This window comes from Podarcis erhardii, assembly GCF_964252035.2.
Source record: "Podarcis erhardii genome assembly, chromosome: 1".
Classification (NCBI taxonomy): domain Eukaryota; kingdom Metazoa; phylum Chordata; class Lepidosauria; order Squamata; family Lacertidae; genus Podarcis; species Podarcis erhardii.
Window position 1 is genome coordinate 139451313 of NC_138497.1, and position 14231 is coordinate 139465543.

General features: G+C 42.0%; 1 protein-coding gene and 1 long non-coding RNA gene across 42 annotated transcripts in view; one reads left to right on the top strand and one right to left on the bottom strand.

The window, feature by feature from the left end:
- Positions 1-565: 565 nt before the first annotated feature.
- LOC309335975 lies at positions 566-2891 on the top strand. Its single transcript, XR_014153837.1, has 2 exons — positions 566-830; positions 2675-2891. It is a non-coding gene; the product is annotated as an uncharacterized lncRNA (long non-coding RNA).
- Positions 2892-7953: 5062 nt separating this feature from the next.
- MAP2 (microtubule associated protein 2) overlaps positions 7954-14231 on the bottom strand; it is a 343536-nt gene continuing 337258 nt past the window's right edge. For 35 of the 41 annotated variants that reach the window (XM_081851870.1, XM_081851868.1, XM_081851863.1 and 32 more), the window contains 4 exons: positions 12993-13085; positions 11730-11811; positions 10569-10681; positions 7954-8330 (listed from right to left, as the gene is read on the bottom strand). In XM_081851870.1, coding sequence (XP_081707996.1) covers positions 8115-8330; positions 10569-10681; positions 11730-11811; positions 12993-13085 — 504 coding nt within the window. In that variant the 3' untranslated portion in view covers positions 7954-8114. The remainder of the gene's footprint in view (positions 8331-10568; positions 10682-11729; positions 11812-12992; positions 13086-14231) is intronic. The other 6 variants (XM_081851853.1, XM_081851865.1, XM_081851864.1 and 3 more) reach the window with 1 other exon arrangement.

Sequence of the window (14231 nt, forward strand, 5' to 3'; positions counted from 1 at the left end):
TGAGGAAAAACTATCACGGACAGTATGCTCTGTATATTTGTGCGTGTGTGCTTCTGTGCAGGCACAAGTATTTAAAAAATGCACAACATTATTATCAGGGCTTTCACGCAGGAAGCAGCATCGCAACAATGAATAAAGATGAGTCCTATGAACATGTGTGGAATGTGGTTTGCTTAGCAGCAGTGTTTAACCACAGCTGCCCTTTTCCTTCCAACATTTTGCATTTGCAAGGGCTGTGTGCCAGAGGGTGCTCAGTAAAAACTGGGCTTTGTCACTTTCCTTTAGAAACAATCCTAGCAGTGCGGCAGTAAAACTGCTAGCACATTTGCAAAGCTGAGCAGCGTCCGGTATGGTTTCAAATTGGGCAGGGGACCATGTGTTGAGATTCCTGCATTGCATGTGGGTTGAAGTAGATGGCCTTTGGGCCTCTAGTTTACAACTTTACAATTACCGTATTTTTCCATGTATAAGTCGATGTTTTTTGTTTTAAATAATCTGCCAAAAATTGGGAGTTGTCTTATACACGGATGGGGAATGCACAGGGGTTACAAAAACACTACTTACCTTCCCACGGCTGCCATGAAGAAGCTGCCGGAACTGCCAATCATTTCATCATAATCATAAAATGTTGATTTCTTAATTTGGGGTTCAAAAAAATAAGGGTCGTTTTATACATGGGGACACAAAGAAAAACATGGTATAGGATCCTGATTCTGTGTGGTCCTTTCCTATAACTAATTCTTGCACAACTTAGCAGCAGCCTCCTCGCATCCTGGTAGCACCTTGTTGGTTATTCAACTTGTGACTGGGCCGATAGGGACAATACAAGGGTAAGCTGTGAATGCCATACATAAAAGAGCACACACAGCTTCCCCTAAAGTATCATGGGGAGTGTAGTTTGTTAAGGGTATTGAGAACTGTAGCTCCGTTAGGGGTAAACTAGTTCCCAGGATCAATTGATGTGGTGTTTCTTTAAATGTATCTTGTGTACTGAGGCAGAAACTTGTGTCAGGACAGTAAGGATTTAAGGGCGAGTGCCTGGTAGCTTAGACTGCCTTAGAATTAACTACCCCCCTTCCAGACTAACCTGATCTCGTTTTTTGACAGAATTACAAGCCTGGCAGATGAAGGGAACGCAGTGGATGTAGCCTACCTTGATTTCAGCAAGGCATTTGACAAGGTGCCCCATGATATTCTTGTAAAGAAGCTGGTAAAATGCGGTCTTGACTATGCTACCGCTCAGTGGATTTGTAACTGGCTGTCTGACCGAACCCAAAGGGTGCTCATCAATGGTTCCTCTTCATCCTGGAGAAGAGTGACTAGTGGGGTGCCACAGGGTTCTGTCTTGGGCCCGGTCTTATTCAACATCTTTATCAACGACTTGGATGATGGACTCAAGGGCATCCTGATCAAATTTGCAGATGACACCAAACTGGGAGGGGTGGCTAACACCCCAGAGGACAGGATCACACTTCAAAACGACCTTGACAGATTAGAGAACTGGGCCAAAACAAACAAGATGAATTTTAACAGGGAGAAATGTAAAGTACTGCACTTGGGCAAAAAAAAAAAGAGAGGCACAAATACAAGATGGGTGACACCTGGCTTGATTGAGAGCAGTACATGTGAAAAGGATCTAGGAGTCTTCGTTGACCACAAACTTGACATGAGCCAACAGTGTGACGCGGCAGCTAAAAAAGCCAATGCAATTCTGGGCTGCATCAATAGGAGTATAGCATCTAGATCAAGGGAAGTAATAGTGCCACTGTATTCTGCTCTGGTCAGACCTCACCTGGAGTACTGTGTCCAGTTCTGGGCACCACAGTTCAAGAAGGACACGGACAAACTGGAACGTGTCCAGAGGAGGGCAACCAAAATGGTCAAAGGCCTGGAAACGATGCCTTATGAGGAACGGCTAAGGGAGCTGGGCATGTTTAGCCTGGAGAAGAGGAGGTTAAGGGGTGATATGATAGCCATGTTCAAATATATAAAAGGATGTCACACAGAGGAGGGAGAAAGGTTGTTTTCTGCTGCTCCAGAGAAGCGGACACAGAGCAATGGTTCCAAACTACAAGAAAGAAGATTTCACCTAAACATTAGGAAGAACTTCCTGACAGTAAGAGCTGTTCGACAGTGGAATTTGCTGCCAAGGAGTGTGGTGGAGTCTCCTTCTTTGGAGGTCTTTAAGCAGAGGCTTGACAACCATATGTCAGGAGTGCTCTGATGGTGTTTCCTGCTTGGCAGGGGGTTGGACTCGATGGCCCTTGTGGTCTCTTCCAACTCTATGATTCTATGATTCAATTCAGGAAATACTTTGGATTATTATTACATTTATATCCCGCCCAGGGCAGCAAGTGCCCAACCCTTCCAGACCCTTTAGGCCTCGTTCCGACTTACCATGGCATGTGGGAGAGAAATCTCTCCTCGCTCCCATCTTGGCACCTGCTCTGCTGCCAGGCCTTTTCCAGCCGCCCAAATGACATTTCCCCAAGGCCAAAGGAGGGTTGGGGGAATCCGTGGCATCCTGCCAATGCACACCTCTGCGGAGAGGCGAAAATGGTGGTTCATGTGCTGTCAGTTTGCTCTTTGTACACAGCTTAGTGTAAAGAATTAATTGGCCCATTATCTCAATCTGAACATTTGCACACTTATTATTTGACTTTTCTCCTTGTAGTTCAGAATAGAGTTCCAGAAAGTTCCAGCTGAAAGAAAAAAAAGGCCCTGGAGCTTGGCAATTCTACCTGCTTAGTGTTTCTATTCTGTATACAAACCACAATGGCTGGTGCTTTGATTTAGTTTGATTAATATTCCCTGCTTACACACATTTTTACCTCCTGCTCCAATTGTGAAGGCCAGTGGCTGCTGCAAATAAATCTTTCTCTCTCTGTGAAGTAGCAGCACTGTTCATTGGGTTGGATGGGAAAAGGAGGGAAAGATATTGGAAGCTGGGAGGAGGGCAAGAAAAGCACGACTCTGATGGATTAAAACCTATGCTCACCTCATATTTGAGGCAAACATCATAAATACTAGGCTAGCCAACAACACTACCTGCTTCAGTCTGTAAGGAGAGTGCTCACATGAGGGAATACTCGCTTCAACACACAGAAAACTAGAAGGTCTCTCTCCCCCCCCACCGCCCCCCCGTTACCTGTTTCCTTCTTTTCTGTCTTGCAAATATCAAATTTCTGCTGGAATTGGTACAGCCGGGCAGCAGCTTTCCTAGTTCAGGAAGAAGCAGGCCTCCATTTTGACCAGGAACACGCAGGTTGCAATCCTAAGCCCACCTACCTGGGAGCCAACCGCACTGCAGGCAAGGGGTTTACTTCTGAGGAAACGTTGTGCTGAAGTAAAAAAATTGCAGGCAAGGGTCCTGAATTGGCCCTTTAGGCCATTAGGACTAGAGTGCCCAACTGCCCATCTGCACCACTAACGAGAGTCATTATTAAAAGGAGAAAGTTTGCAAAGACAAATCAGGTGAGGATGCTGATATATTAAGAACCCCACTGGGGGAGGGAGGGGAGAAATGCAAAGAAAGAAGACTGGGTGCAAGCAATTAGATGACAAGCCATTTTATTTTGCAAAACAATCACTATACAGCAACAAATACAATTGCAAATTGGATTGAAAAACATGAACTACCTACCACCAGCCATTCAAGAAATGCCTCTTTTATGATAACAGGCTCTAGAATTGCCAGGAAAAGAAATGGCTACACAGGCTTTGTAATGGCCTACTGTTGTTTCCTCCTTCTTCTTTTTGAAAAAAGGGAAAGGGGGAGGGGAATCCCAGCACACAGAAGGCAATTTTATGTTTCTCTTTGCTAAAGTTGAAATGACTGTTAGGCATGGCCTTACCAAATCTGCAAACTCACTATCTGCTTCATTTGTAATGGAATTTGCTAGGAGCAGCTGTGCGTGAGAGAGAAAGCTCTAGAGCAGTTTCTGGATAGGCCTGCACAACCAAGCTGATCACACCCGGTCAACTGTGGGTGGGTGTCCTTTTGGGGGCTCAACAACTACTACCCTGTTTTTACGCTTCTAAGGAGGCAGCGAAACCAGAGGGTCTACCAAGCTGCTGGTGGGCTTAGGTCAGCCTAGCAGCTCTGAGACTGCAGCCCTGGCTTAGGTTGAAGCTTTGGCTTCCAGCTTCCTCTTTTACAGTGGTGCCTCACAAGACGAAATTAATCCGTTCCGCGAGTCTCTTTGTCTTGCGGTTTTTTCGTCTTGCGAAGCACGGCTATTAGCGGCTTAGCGGCTATTAACGGCTTAGCGGCTATTAACGGCTTAGCGGCTTTAAGAAAAAGGAAACAAACTCGTAAGAACTCGCAAGACGTTTCATCTTGCGAAGCAAGCCCATAGGGAAATTCGTCTTGCGGAACGACTCAAAAAACGGAAAACTCTTTGGTCTTGCGCGTTTTTCGTCTTGCAAGGCACCACTGTATGTTGCTTTGCATTATATCTTCTGGAAGGGAGTCTGGAATTCAGGACTACAGAAAAGCCCCTTGCATGCTTATTGTGACTTGGTGGTCCACATTTTTGGATCCTTCGGGACGTACATTAGGCAGACATAGATATTTGCAAACAGCCATTATGAAGAGAAAGGTTGCAGCTGTATAGGAGAGCATACGGTTAGATGTCTAATGCCATATATGTTCTATAGATAATATCCCAGTAGGCAAAAGGACTACCCTTATAATTAGCAGCTTGGACTACTGTTGCTGGACAAAAAAATGCCTGCCTGCCTGTCTTTTTTTTGTCTCATCATGCCTAGGATTCCACAGAAGCAAATGCTATGTAAGCAGAGAGAAACAGAGGGATCCCAAGGGACAGATGTTTTCTTGATTGAACCATCTATGGCAGCCCTACATGTTTTTATTCATCTTCTCCACAAATTGCTAAGTGCACATTACTTCATTATACTTTAACTTACAAGAGCTTGTTAGTCAGTGTTACAGTGCCAGCTCCATAAAACCGACAAAGACGTGTTTTCCGATAATTACAATAGGGCACAATCCAGCAAAATGTTATCTTGCTGACTTGAAGAAGAGCAGTGCCCTTGTGTGGCTGTTGCACAAGATAACTCCCCCCTGAATTGTTGTGCTGTTAGCTTTTAAATGAAGCTTAGGCATGGGAAGTTAAGATTTGGCTGCCCCCCCCTCCCGCTACCACCCCAGCAAAAATCTAGAGTCCTGTAACATAGTGTGTGCATTTCTTTTAATAATAACATGATCTCCTGCTGGCTCTTCAACTTGTACGACTTCAGCAAAATTCTGCAACTTTCTATGGAAGGATGATTATCGATTACAAGGACTTCTCTTTAAGATGAGAAAGATAAATTTGCAGCATGAAATTAATGACTCAGTAGCGTTGGACATATATACTCAATAAATAACTTCACCATCTAGAATGTGTTTATATCCCAAAAAAGCAGAATACAAAATAGTCACAGATTAAACACTGTTCTGACTGGCTGGCAATCAGCATCAGTCCACGTGAGGTTCAGTAGTACCTTGGGCACTCTCTCTAAGACTGGAAAAAGATGTAAAAACACTAAGAGGCTAATCTGCAAGAACCAATGGCATAGAGTCAGAGTGACAACATTTCATTAAAAATACTGTTCTTTTGCCTTTATTTTTTTTTTCATGAAGCGGTGGTGGTATGGACCCCTAGTCTGATCCAGCAGAGCTCTTCTTTTGTTCTTAGTGTTTGTATTTTGTACGATTATTCTAAGCAACATCACAGCCATAAGAGTCCTCCTGATGCACTGGTGTCTAAGCTAGGTTTTTTTATTAATTATATGACTGCATCATAAACTGAATGAGGCATCTTACAACATGAGATTGCTTTTAGGATGTAATGTATAAGGGTATTACTTAGGCTTTCATTCATTCCATGGAATTTGAACAAGCTCTACAATACACTGCTGAAGTTTTACCTATTAGAAATAAGCTGATGCCATTTAGAAAGCTTTTTTAAATATTCATGATCTAATTTAATTTTATGGAACTCCATAACTAAGGGAACAGTACTGGAATATATTGGAAGTCTGATCTGTGCATCTGATAATTTGGTTCTAGTCCCTGAAACATTTGCCATGGTAATTGTTTTAGTCTTTACGGTGCTACCAAGACTCATGGTTGATGTTTTCTGTCTTTAAAAACCATTTTAAAATCAGTACTGGATACATATTTTGTAAATTAAGGTGTTGAAGAGGTAGCCCTTTTCAAAAAGCTTCCAACATGTAAAATCATCCTAATGAACTGTTCATGTACTTGAGAGTGTTCAGCTTGAGAGCATGCAAATGTTATGCAGGTGAATTTATAAGGAAATGAGCAATTGATCTGCAGGTTGAAATAAGTAATTATTATCATCTAGTCAAAGCTAACATACATAACATGAGTAGACATTTGTCCACTTATGTGTCATATTACCATACCACCAATATTCTCTTAGTGTCCATGTGGCAGTGGTGGAAATCCCCTAGACTCCACTTGTTTTAATGTCTAGGTGTTCTTGTCTTATTTCTTATTACACACACTTGTCATATACTTTTTATGTTCAACATATGCATTCTGCAGATTTATTTATCAGTTCCATCACCTTGGTGATGCTGTATAAGAAGCTTATTTAATTATGTTACCAGTAATCAACATGCATTATGTATGCATCTCTCCAGAGCATCATTCTCCGGAGGCATCTGAGCACATCTATGCAAAGATGCCATTAAAGGAATGGAAATGACTTCTGTTTAAACTCCCCCATTGTTTCTTGGAATTTCAACTTTAGCAAAAGAAAATAAATAAATAAATAAATAACTTTATATTCCACTCTTACTGCAGGATTTTTAAAAAATGCCAAAAAATGAACCATTGTTTTATTTTATTAATTTAGAATCCAAATCCATCTTTTTGGAAAACTTTTTTTTAAAAAAGATGCATGGACCCCATATAGTCATGGTGAATTAAATAATAATAAAAAAAGAATGAGGAAGTACAGGAGAAAGAAGGGAGAGTATTTTTTCTCGTATCACAGAAGAGACTTGCATCTGGCACTAAAACAGGGTCACAGTTTTGAGATGTCACAGAAAGCAATTTCATGCTAAAAGATCTTTGCCTTTTTGTATTTTTTAAAAGTCTGAATAGGGAAATAAAAACCCTGCTAACATCTACTTTTACATACCTAAAATTGCAACACCAAAGGGTGCAAGAGACACAGATACTGTGAATAAAGAAGTAGAATATTCAAGTATGAGAGGGCATATCACAAATGGCCACAGAGAAATATATATCTATAATAATACTGTATCAAACAGATGGAAAGGATGTGAAACCAGTAGTGTAGACACAAACCTAGCTGCTTAACCAACATTCTAATCAGACACAATTCCATTGCTTATTTTCAGTAGCTGCTTTTAGAAAAGAAAAATGCCACTTCCCCAGTACAGTTCATATGATTCCCCCCCCCACTACTTTCTTTAATTATTAGTTAAATAATTTATTGGAATCAGCTATACACCGACATAATTATCCAAGTTCAACAACGTTAATAACTTAACTGACTCTTTCTTCTACCCACTTATATAAAATAACCCAACCCTGCACACCCCCTTTTGAAGCTTTGACATCTTTATTTGCCCTTCTGCCTGGTATTCAGACTCTCCAGTTTAATTTAACCTGTTAGTAAATTACAATGGGAGATGTTCCTTAATTCCATCCATCAACAAAATGGTAAAATGAGCAACTCAAGGTATTTAACAAGGCTCCTCAAAAGTGGTAGATGGATGGCCTTCAGGCACATGAAAGGTAAAAATGCATTGTATCATAGTACAGTACTCCATGCAAGACAGGGCAGAGCGACAATTATTGTCCAATGTAATATACTGCAATTGTACCCACATAAAAGCCAGTGTCTTCCTGCTGTAAATGGAAATCAGGCCAATTTCTGCATCTATATATAACTTTCCCCCAGTTTTTATTTTATGGTTACTACAGTCTTGGGATGTGACTTAATTTTAGACATGGTAAAGAATGAATGTTAACACCTGCTCAGAGCCCATTCCTGGCAAGAGCTCATGCCTAAATATTATTACTTCAAACACTGCTAAATGAAGCAAATTCATAAGCCCTGTTTAGCTAGGGCTGCAGTGACATCTTCAGCGAGAGTAGCAAGCTGAGGAGATTCAAGCAGGTTGATGCTTCCGGAGGATGAGACGTTGCTGAGCCTCCGCGGGGAAGCCACGCTGGATCTGCCTGGTGACTGCGTGATGATTTCAGCTCCATGGTCTACCCGGGCCTTAGCATGCTCTCGGAAATTTAGCTTCTGGCTGTCAATCTGTACAAAGAAAGCAGGCTCACTAAAGAAAACGCAGCGACTGCAGACATGTGAAGCTCCCCAAAGAAAGAGTGTCAATTTAATAAATATTATTTTAATTTACCATGAAAGGGCTATGGATTTTTTACTTCAGCAGAGCCCCTCAAATTCACTTCAATTTTTCCCCAAGTCAATTTCCCCCCATAATATATTGCATTAATCTTATCAAAATAATATTAACTTCCATGGAGGACATGTGGCTTGCCATGTGAAAAGGATCTAGGAGTCTTAGAAGACCACAAGTACAACGTGAGTCAGCAGAGGGATGCAGCAGCAAAAAAATACCGGTACTTATCCTACTCTAGGTTGCACCAACAGAAGTCTAGTGTCCAGATCAAGTGAACTCATAGTACTGCTCTATTCTGCCCTGGCTGGACCACACCTGGAGTACTGTGTCAAGTTCTGGGCACCACAATTTAAGGAGGATATTGACAATCTGGAACATGTGCAAATGATAAAGTGTCTGGAAATCAAGCCTTAGGAGGAATGGTTGAGGGAGTTGAATATGTTTAGCTTGGATAAGAGGATGCTGAGAGAAGATATGGTAGCCAGCTTCAAATATCTAAAGGGCTGTTACATGGAAGATGGAGCAAGCCTGTTTTCTCCTGCTCTGGAGGGTAGGACCCAAATCAATGAATTCAAGTTATAAGAAAGGAGATTCTGACTAAACATCATAAGACCTTCTCAACAGTGGAACAGACTCCCAGGAGAGGTGTTAGGAAGGCTATCTGTCCTGTATGCTTTAGCTGAGATTCCTGCATTGCAGGGGGTTGGATTAAATGACCCTCGGGGTCCCTTCCAACTCTACAATTCCATGACTCTAATTTCATAGACGTTTGCCTGAGCAGCTCCTCTTCAGCTGGACTTCATTGGGAATTTGTAGATGGGCAAACCCCTGTAAGAAATTTCACTGATCTTATTAAAATAATGTTAACTGCCTTCATATTTAATGCCATTCTGAGTACACTTTACTTTTACCTTTTTTCCTAGGCAACCTTACTCCTCTACTTAAAGAGAAAGAAGTTTGTAAAGATACAAAATAAATCAGGATAAAATGTTTTCTTTGGAAAGAACTGAAGGCTGTGCACACACAATTCCTTTAACCCCCACCCCCCAAAAATCCTTGTTGCCAAACATTAACTATAGGAATTACAGCTTTCTGTTTCTCACCTCTCTTTATTTCCCAGCTGGCAAAATCCAAGACATAACTAAGTACGTTAAGGTACAACAGTTTGCAGCTTCATCTATAATACTGGATATATCCATAATCATTGTTGTTGTTATAATTATTATTTATTAAATTTGTATACCTCTCTTCATCTGAAGATCACAGGGTTGTTCACAACATAAAATTACAGAATTGTTTGGTTGGGTTGAACCCCAAGTCATATATATACATTTATGAATATACCCCAGTATAATTGTATGCACTAAGTTTTATATAAGAACATTTCATATTAAAGCAGCAAAGCAATTTGACCTTTGATAAAGTAAGTAGAATGGCATATATTCAAATTTCCCATGAATGCCTGGTTTTTCCACACACAAAAGTTTTTTTTGGGGGGGGGACCCTCAACAGTTTTATTCCATGGATTCAAGATTCATGGGGATTGTACACCTCTACTTCTGCAACTCTACTCAGCTATGATGTGGTTGAGGATGTGAAGTGAGTGGTGGAGCTGATACCTGCTGTCCCACCTCAGGCTATCATACTCTAGTGCAGCGTTTCCCAACCTTGGGCCTCCGGCTGTTTTTGGACTACAACTCCCATCATCCTTAGCTAGCAAGACCAGTGGTCAGGGATGATGGGAATTGTAGTCTGAAAACAGCTGGAAGCCCAAGATTGGGAAACACTGCTCTAGTGTATATATGACATGGCTGACCACAACACCGGATGAATCCCCAGTCCTCACAAGTATTTCTGCCTTCCCTAAGAGAAGCCCCACCTCAGCCCCTGGGCCTGCTTGCTGCCGTTAGAGCTAATCTTCCCAGTTTGAGAAATTCCTGGGCTCAAAAGACAAATTGTGCAGTGCCTATGTAATAAAAAAATAAACAGGCTGGTGATAAAGGTTTGGATCACAACTAACTTGTCCTGCTGATTTCAGTGGAACCACTTAGTCTGGATATCCAGGGTATTCACAAGCAACTGGATGATGCACAGAATGAATGTTTCAGTAAGTAGAAGTGGCAGCGCCTTACCTTGATATTGCCTCCTCCAGGTACATGGTGAGCGTTGTCAAGCGAGCCAACCTTGGCATGGGCCTTTTCTTTAAAATCCAGTTTCACGCTCTCAATTTTCACTCGCCCTCCACCTAGATGTTATGGGAGGAAAATTAAGTCAGAAAATACAGCAAGACTCTCCAACTGTGACTGAAGCACTTTTCAACACACATACTTTCCTCCTTAACAATGATCATGGGGTTAGGATGACACGCTGAGCCAAACTTTGCTGTGGCTGCTATGCTGTGCTCAGTGGAAAGGCTTGGAGAGAAGCACAGCGGGTACAATCTCCCCTCCAGGAGCCAGATCATTTGTGCAGTCCTGGTAAGCATAGTTTGGCTTTCCATGATGTGCAGATCAGGCCATTCATTGTGTGGGCAGCTGGCACTGTGTACTTCAGAATGAGAAATCATTTGTAAATGGCTTTCAATTAGAGAGAGATAGTCATGTATGCAAGTGCCTAATGTCAAAACTGGAATAAGCTAATGCTCCTGTGTGAACTTTTAGTGTCAGGGGTTTGGAAAAGAAACCAAAACTTTACATGGAAGCAGACCACAACAAAAACCAAGGTTAATCATTGCATAATGGACGGAGAGTGTTAAGAGAGTGCCTATATAAAACACTTCAACAGAAGAATCCTTCTGGGTTTGGGGAAGAAGACCTGAGAGTGCATGAACTGTGACTAGGGAAGAAAGTGGCATGAGTTTTTTGCCTTCCCTTAATCTCCCTGCTCCATTTTCCTTTCCATTGCTTACCCAGGATCAGGAATGGGAGTAGCTCCAAAACCATATTAACACAATAATATGCATATTAAATGGATGGCCTCTATAACCTAGTAAGTGGTACATGAGATTAGCAAAAGAAAATACCATGGGAAATATGCAAACCCACAGCAGAGGTGCTATAGGGAGGGACAGCCATCTTCTTTGTTTCACATTTATCTGGCAGTGGCAGTGGAGGTGTTTTTCTGGAGGCTTCCTTCACTCTCAAATGTGGCAATGACAACACCCCAGATGACAGGGACCCCAGGAAATGTAATTTTCCTACAGTGCCTGAGTACTTATTATGGACATCAGGTACCCTGGAAAATCCGTGTTTTGCAAAATTCTCTCCCCCCCCCCCCGAGAATTTCCATCTTACCTGGCCTGTGACGGATATTCTTTAGTGAGCCACATTTTGAAGTCACATGACTTAAGTCTATCTTCTTGGTTACGATCTGCACCTGTTAAAAATATACAAAAATATATCTTGGGAATGAGAAAATAAAACCTGGAAATGAATGTGCCTTGACTCTGAAAGATACTGTAAGAAAATAGATGATTAGTAGTATACAATCATGCCACAAAGGAGGGAAACACCCAGATTAATACAGCAAGCTTCCCATTTGAACCTAGCAGAACCATGTTAAAGGTTTTTCATTAGTAAAGTGAAGACTGTAAATCAGGAAGGTGAGTGAAGTTCTTTCCTAAGTTTTTTCATGTGAAAGAAAGTTTGTTTCAGTGCTGTGTGCTGAGAACTGTATGACATATTTCTATTTCCTTTTTGCACAGAGTTCCAGGATTGCCTTCTGTGGCTTAACTGGATTTCTGATTGGAATATTTTTCAGTGCTTCTGTAGCTACATAAGGACACTTCCACCTTTCTAAGGCCCGATTTGGTCTCGCTAACCTTTTTTAAAAAGGTTATGATATCCTCTAAGAGAAAAACTACAGATGTGTCTGAAGCATAAACTGGCATGTTTCCTTACAATGTTCCTGGCATTTGGGGGTGCTACTACAGATATTGCCTTAGATATGTGATAGACTTAAGGTTCATTCACCCTTTTGGACCCACCATGAAATGAGATGGTGCAAATGGGTCAAGCATATCCAGAAATTATATGGCTTACGAGTTTGCTCTGATTTCAGTGTGAAATGAAGTCACACAATGGTGGGTCTACAACAGCTATATTCCCCTATTCTTGCTAAGCCACCTGGCTGCTACCTGGTCAGGAAACACTACCATGTGTTAAGGACATATTGCTAGCCTTACCTCCAGATTGCTAAGCAAGCGTAACTCTTATTTTTGTAGCCTTAATATTTTCTCACATTTTCAGCCCTGTAAGGACTGGGATTTCTTTTTTTTATAAGGCCTTGAATAGTTGTGGATTTCAGTTGGCTGAGTCAGTGTCTTGTGGAGCAGAGTGCTTTGACTGAGACTGGGAAATTTGCTGTGGTCTGTGAGGAAGGATGGAGATACCCACCACTCAACACACAATGCTGAACACATCACTAGACCAAGGTGTCTGTGAAACATTAGCAAGAAGGGAAAGAGTGCTTGGTAGGAAGACACAAAGGACTAGGCTGTGCAGAGGAGGGTCACCAAAGTGGCCCAGGGTACCTTGCCAGGTGCCATCTTTACTTACATTTCCTCCCCCTGCTGAATGTGTGATGTTATCCTTGGAACCACATCTGGATTGAATATCGCTAAAATCAATCTTCTTGCTTAAAATCCTAACCTAAAAGGAATCGGAGGTTAACTTACTATAAAAAGTGTTAACGTTGGTATGCAAAGCTCCCAACAAAGTCCTGCCTGCTGCAGTGGAGGGGGCCGTTTGCTTTACAAGTTATGCTCTAATCATGAGTCAAAGTTGTTTAAGAATGCCTTGACCTTTCTATCCTGTTTCTCTCCAGCTGCCTGCATGGCAAAACAAAACCATTTCTTCAAGATTCTGAGAGGCAGGTGATTTTTCTATAGCAGCAGCTAGTTAAGTGCCCATCCGTGTGAAGATAGAAGGCCTATATCCTCTAAGCTACTGTAATGGGGCAAGGGAATAGTAGGCTCCTGAAAAGTGCAAGCAGTGCACTGAATGCTGGCTCAATATATTAAATATCAGCTTGGATTTCCATTATGAGGTTTTCAGTGGCACATACAACAAAATGCAAAGGCTGCAGCTCATGAGAGAAGTACAGTGGTACCTCGGGTTACATACGCTTCAGGTTACATATGCTTCAGGTTACAGACTCCGCTAACCCAGAAATAGTACCTCGGGTTAAGAACTTTGCTTCAGGATGAGAACAGAAATCGCACGGTGGTGGCGTGCTGGACCTCCAGCACAAATTAAGTACGTAACCAGAGGTACCACTGTAGTCAGTATGAATACTTTCTTGGTAGCGGACTTCCGGTCTACTGCTGAGGACAATGGCAATGTGCTAAGTGTCGTCCACAACATGGAGTGGACAGAAAGGCGTGGAGGGTGGCGCTAGAGCTCAGCGCACCCCAACCCCCCCCCACAGAAGAGTGGGGACCCGAGGGCTCCAGCAGTGGAAAAACTCGCCCCCTGAACATCTCCCAGCTGCCGCTGTGCGTGTGGGAGGGAAGGGGCTTGAGTTCGCTCTCAACTCCAACACAGCCTGCTGCCGAAGCTATGATTTGTCACCAGAAGCAGCAGATCTTCCAATTAGAGGTAAATGTGAAATAAAACATTTAAAATTAAAAATTAGAGACTAAAAAGTTTATTTGGCGAAACGAAAGCAAAACAGGAAGTCAGCTTCCGATTTCTGCGGATGAGCTCTGCAAAGGGATTTTTTGTGTGAATGGGACACAGAGACTGCCTACAGCAACGGAGAGTTGAAACATTTAATTCTAATGAATATATATATTA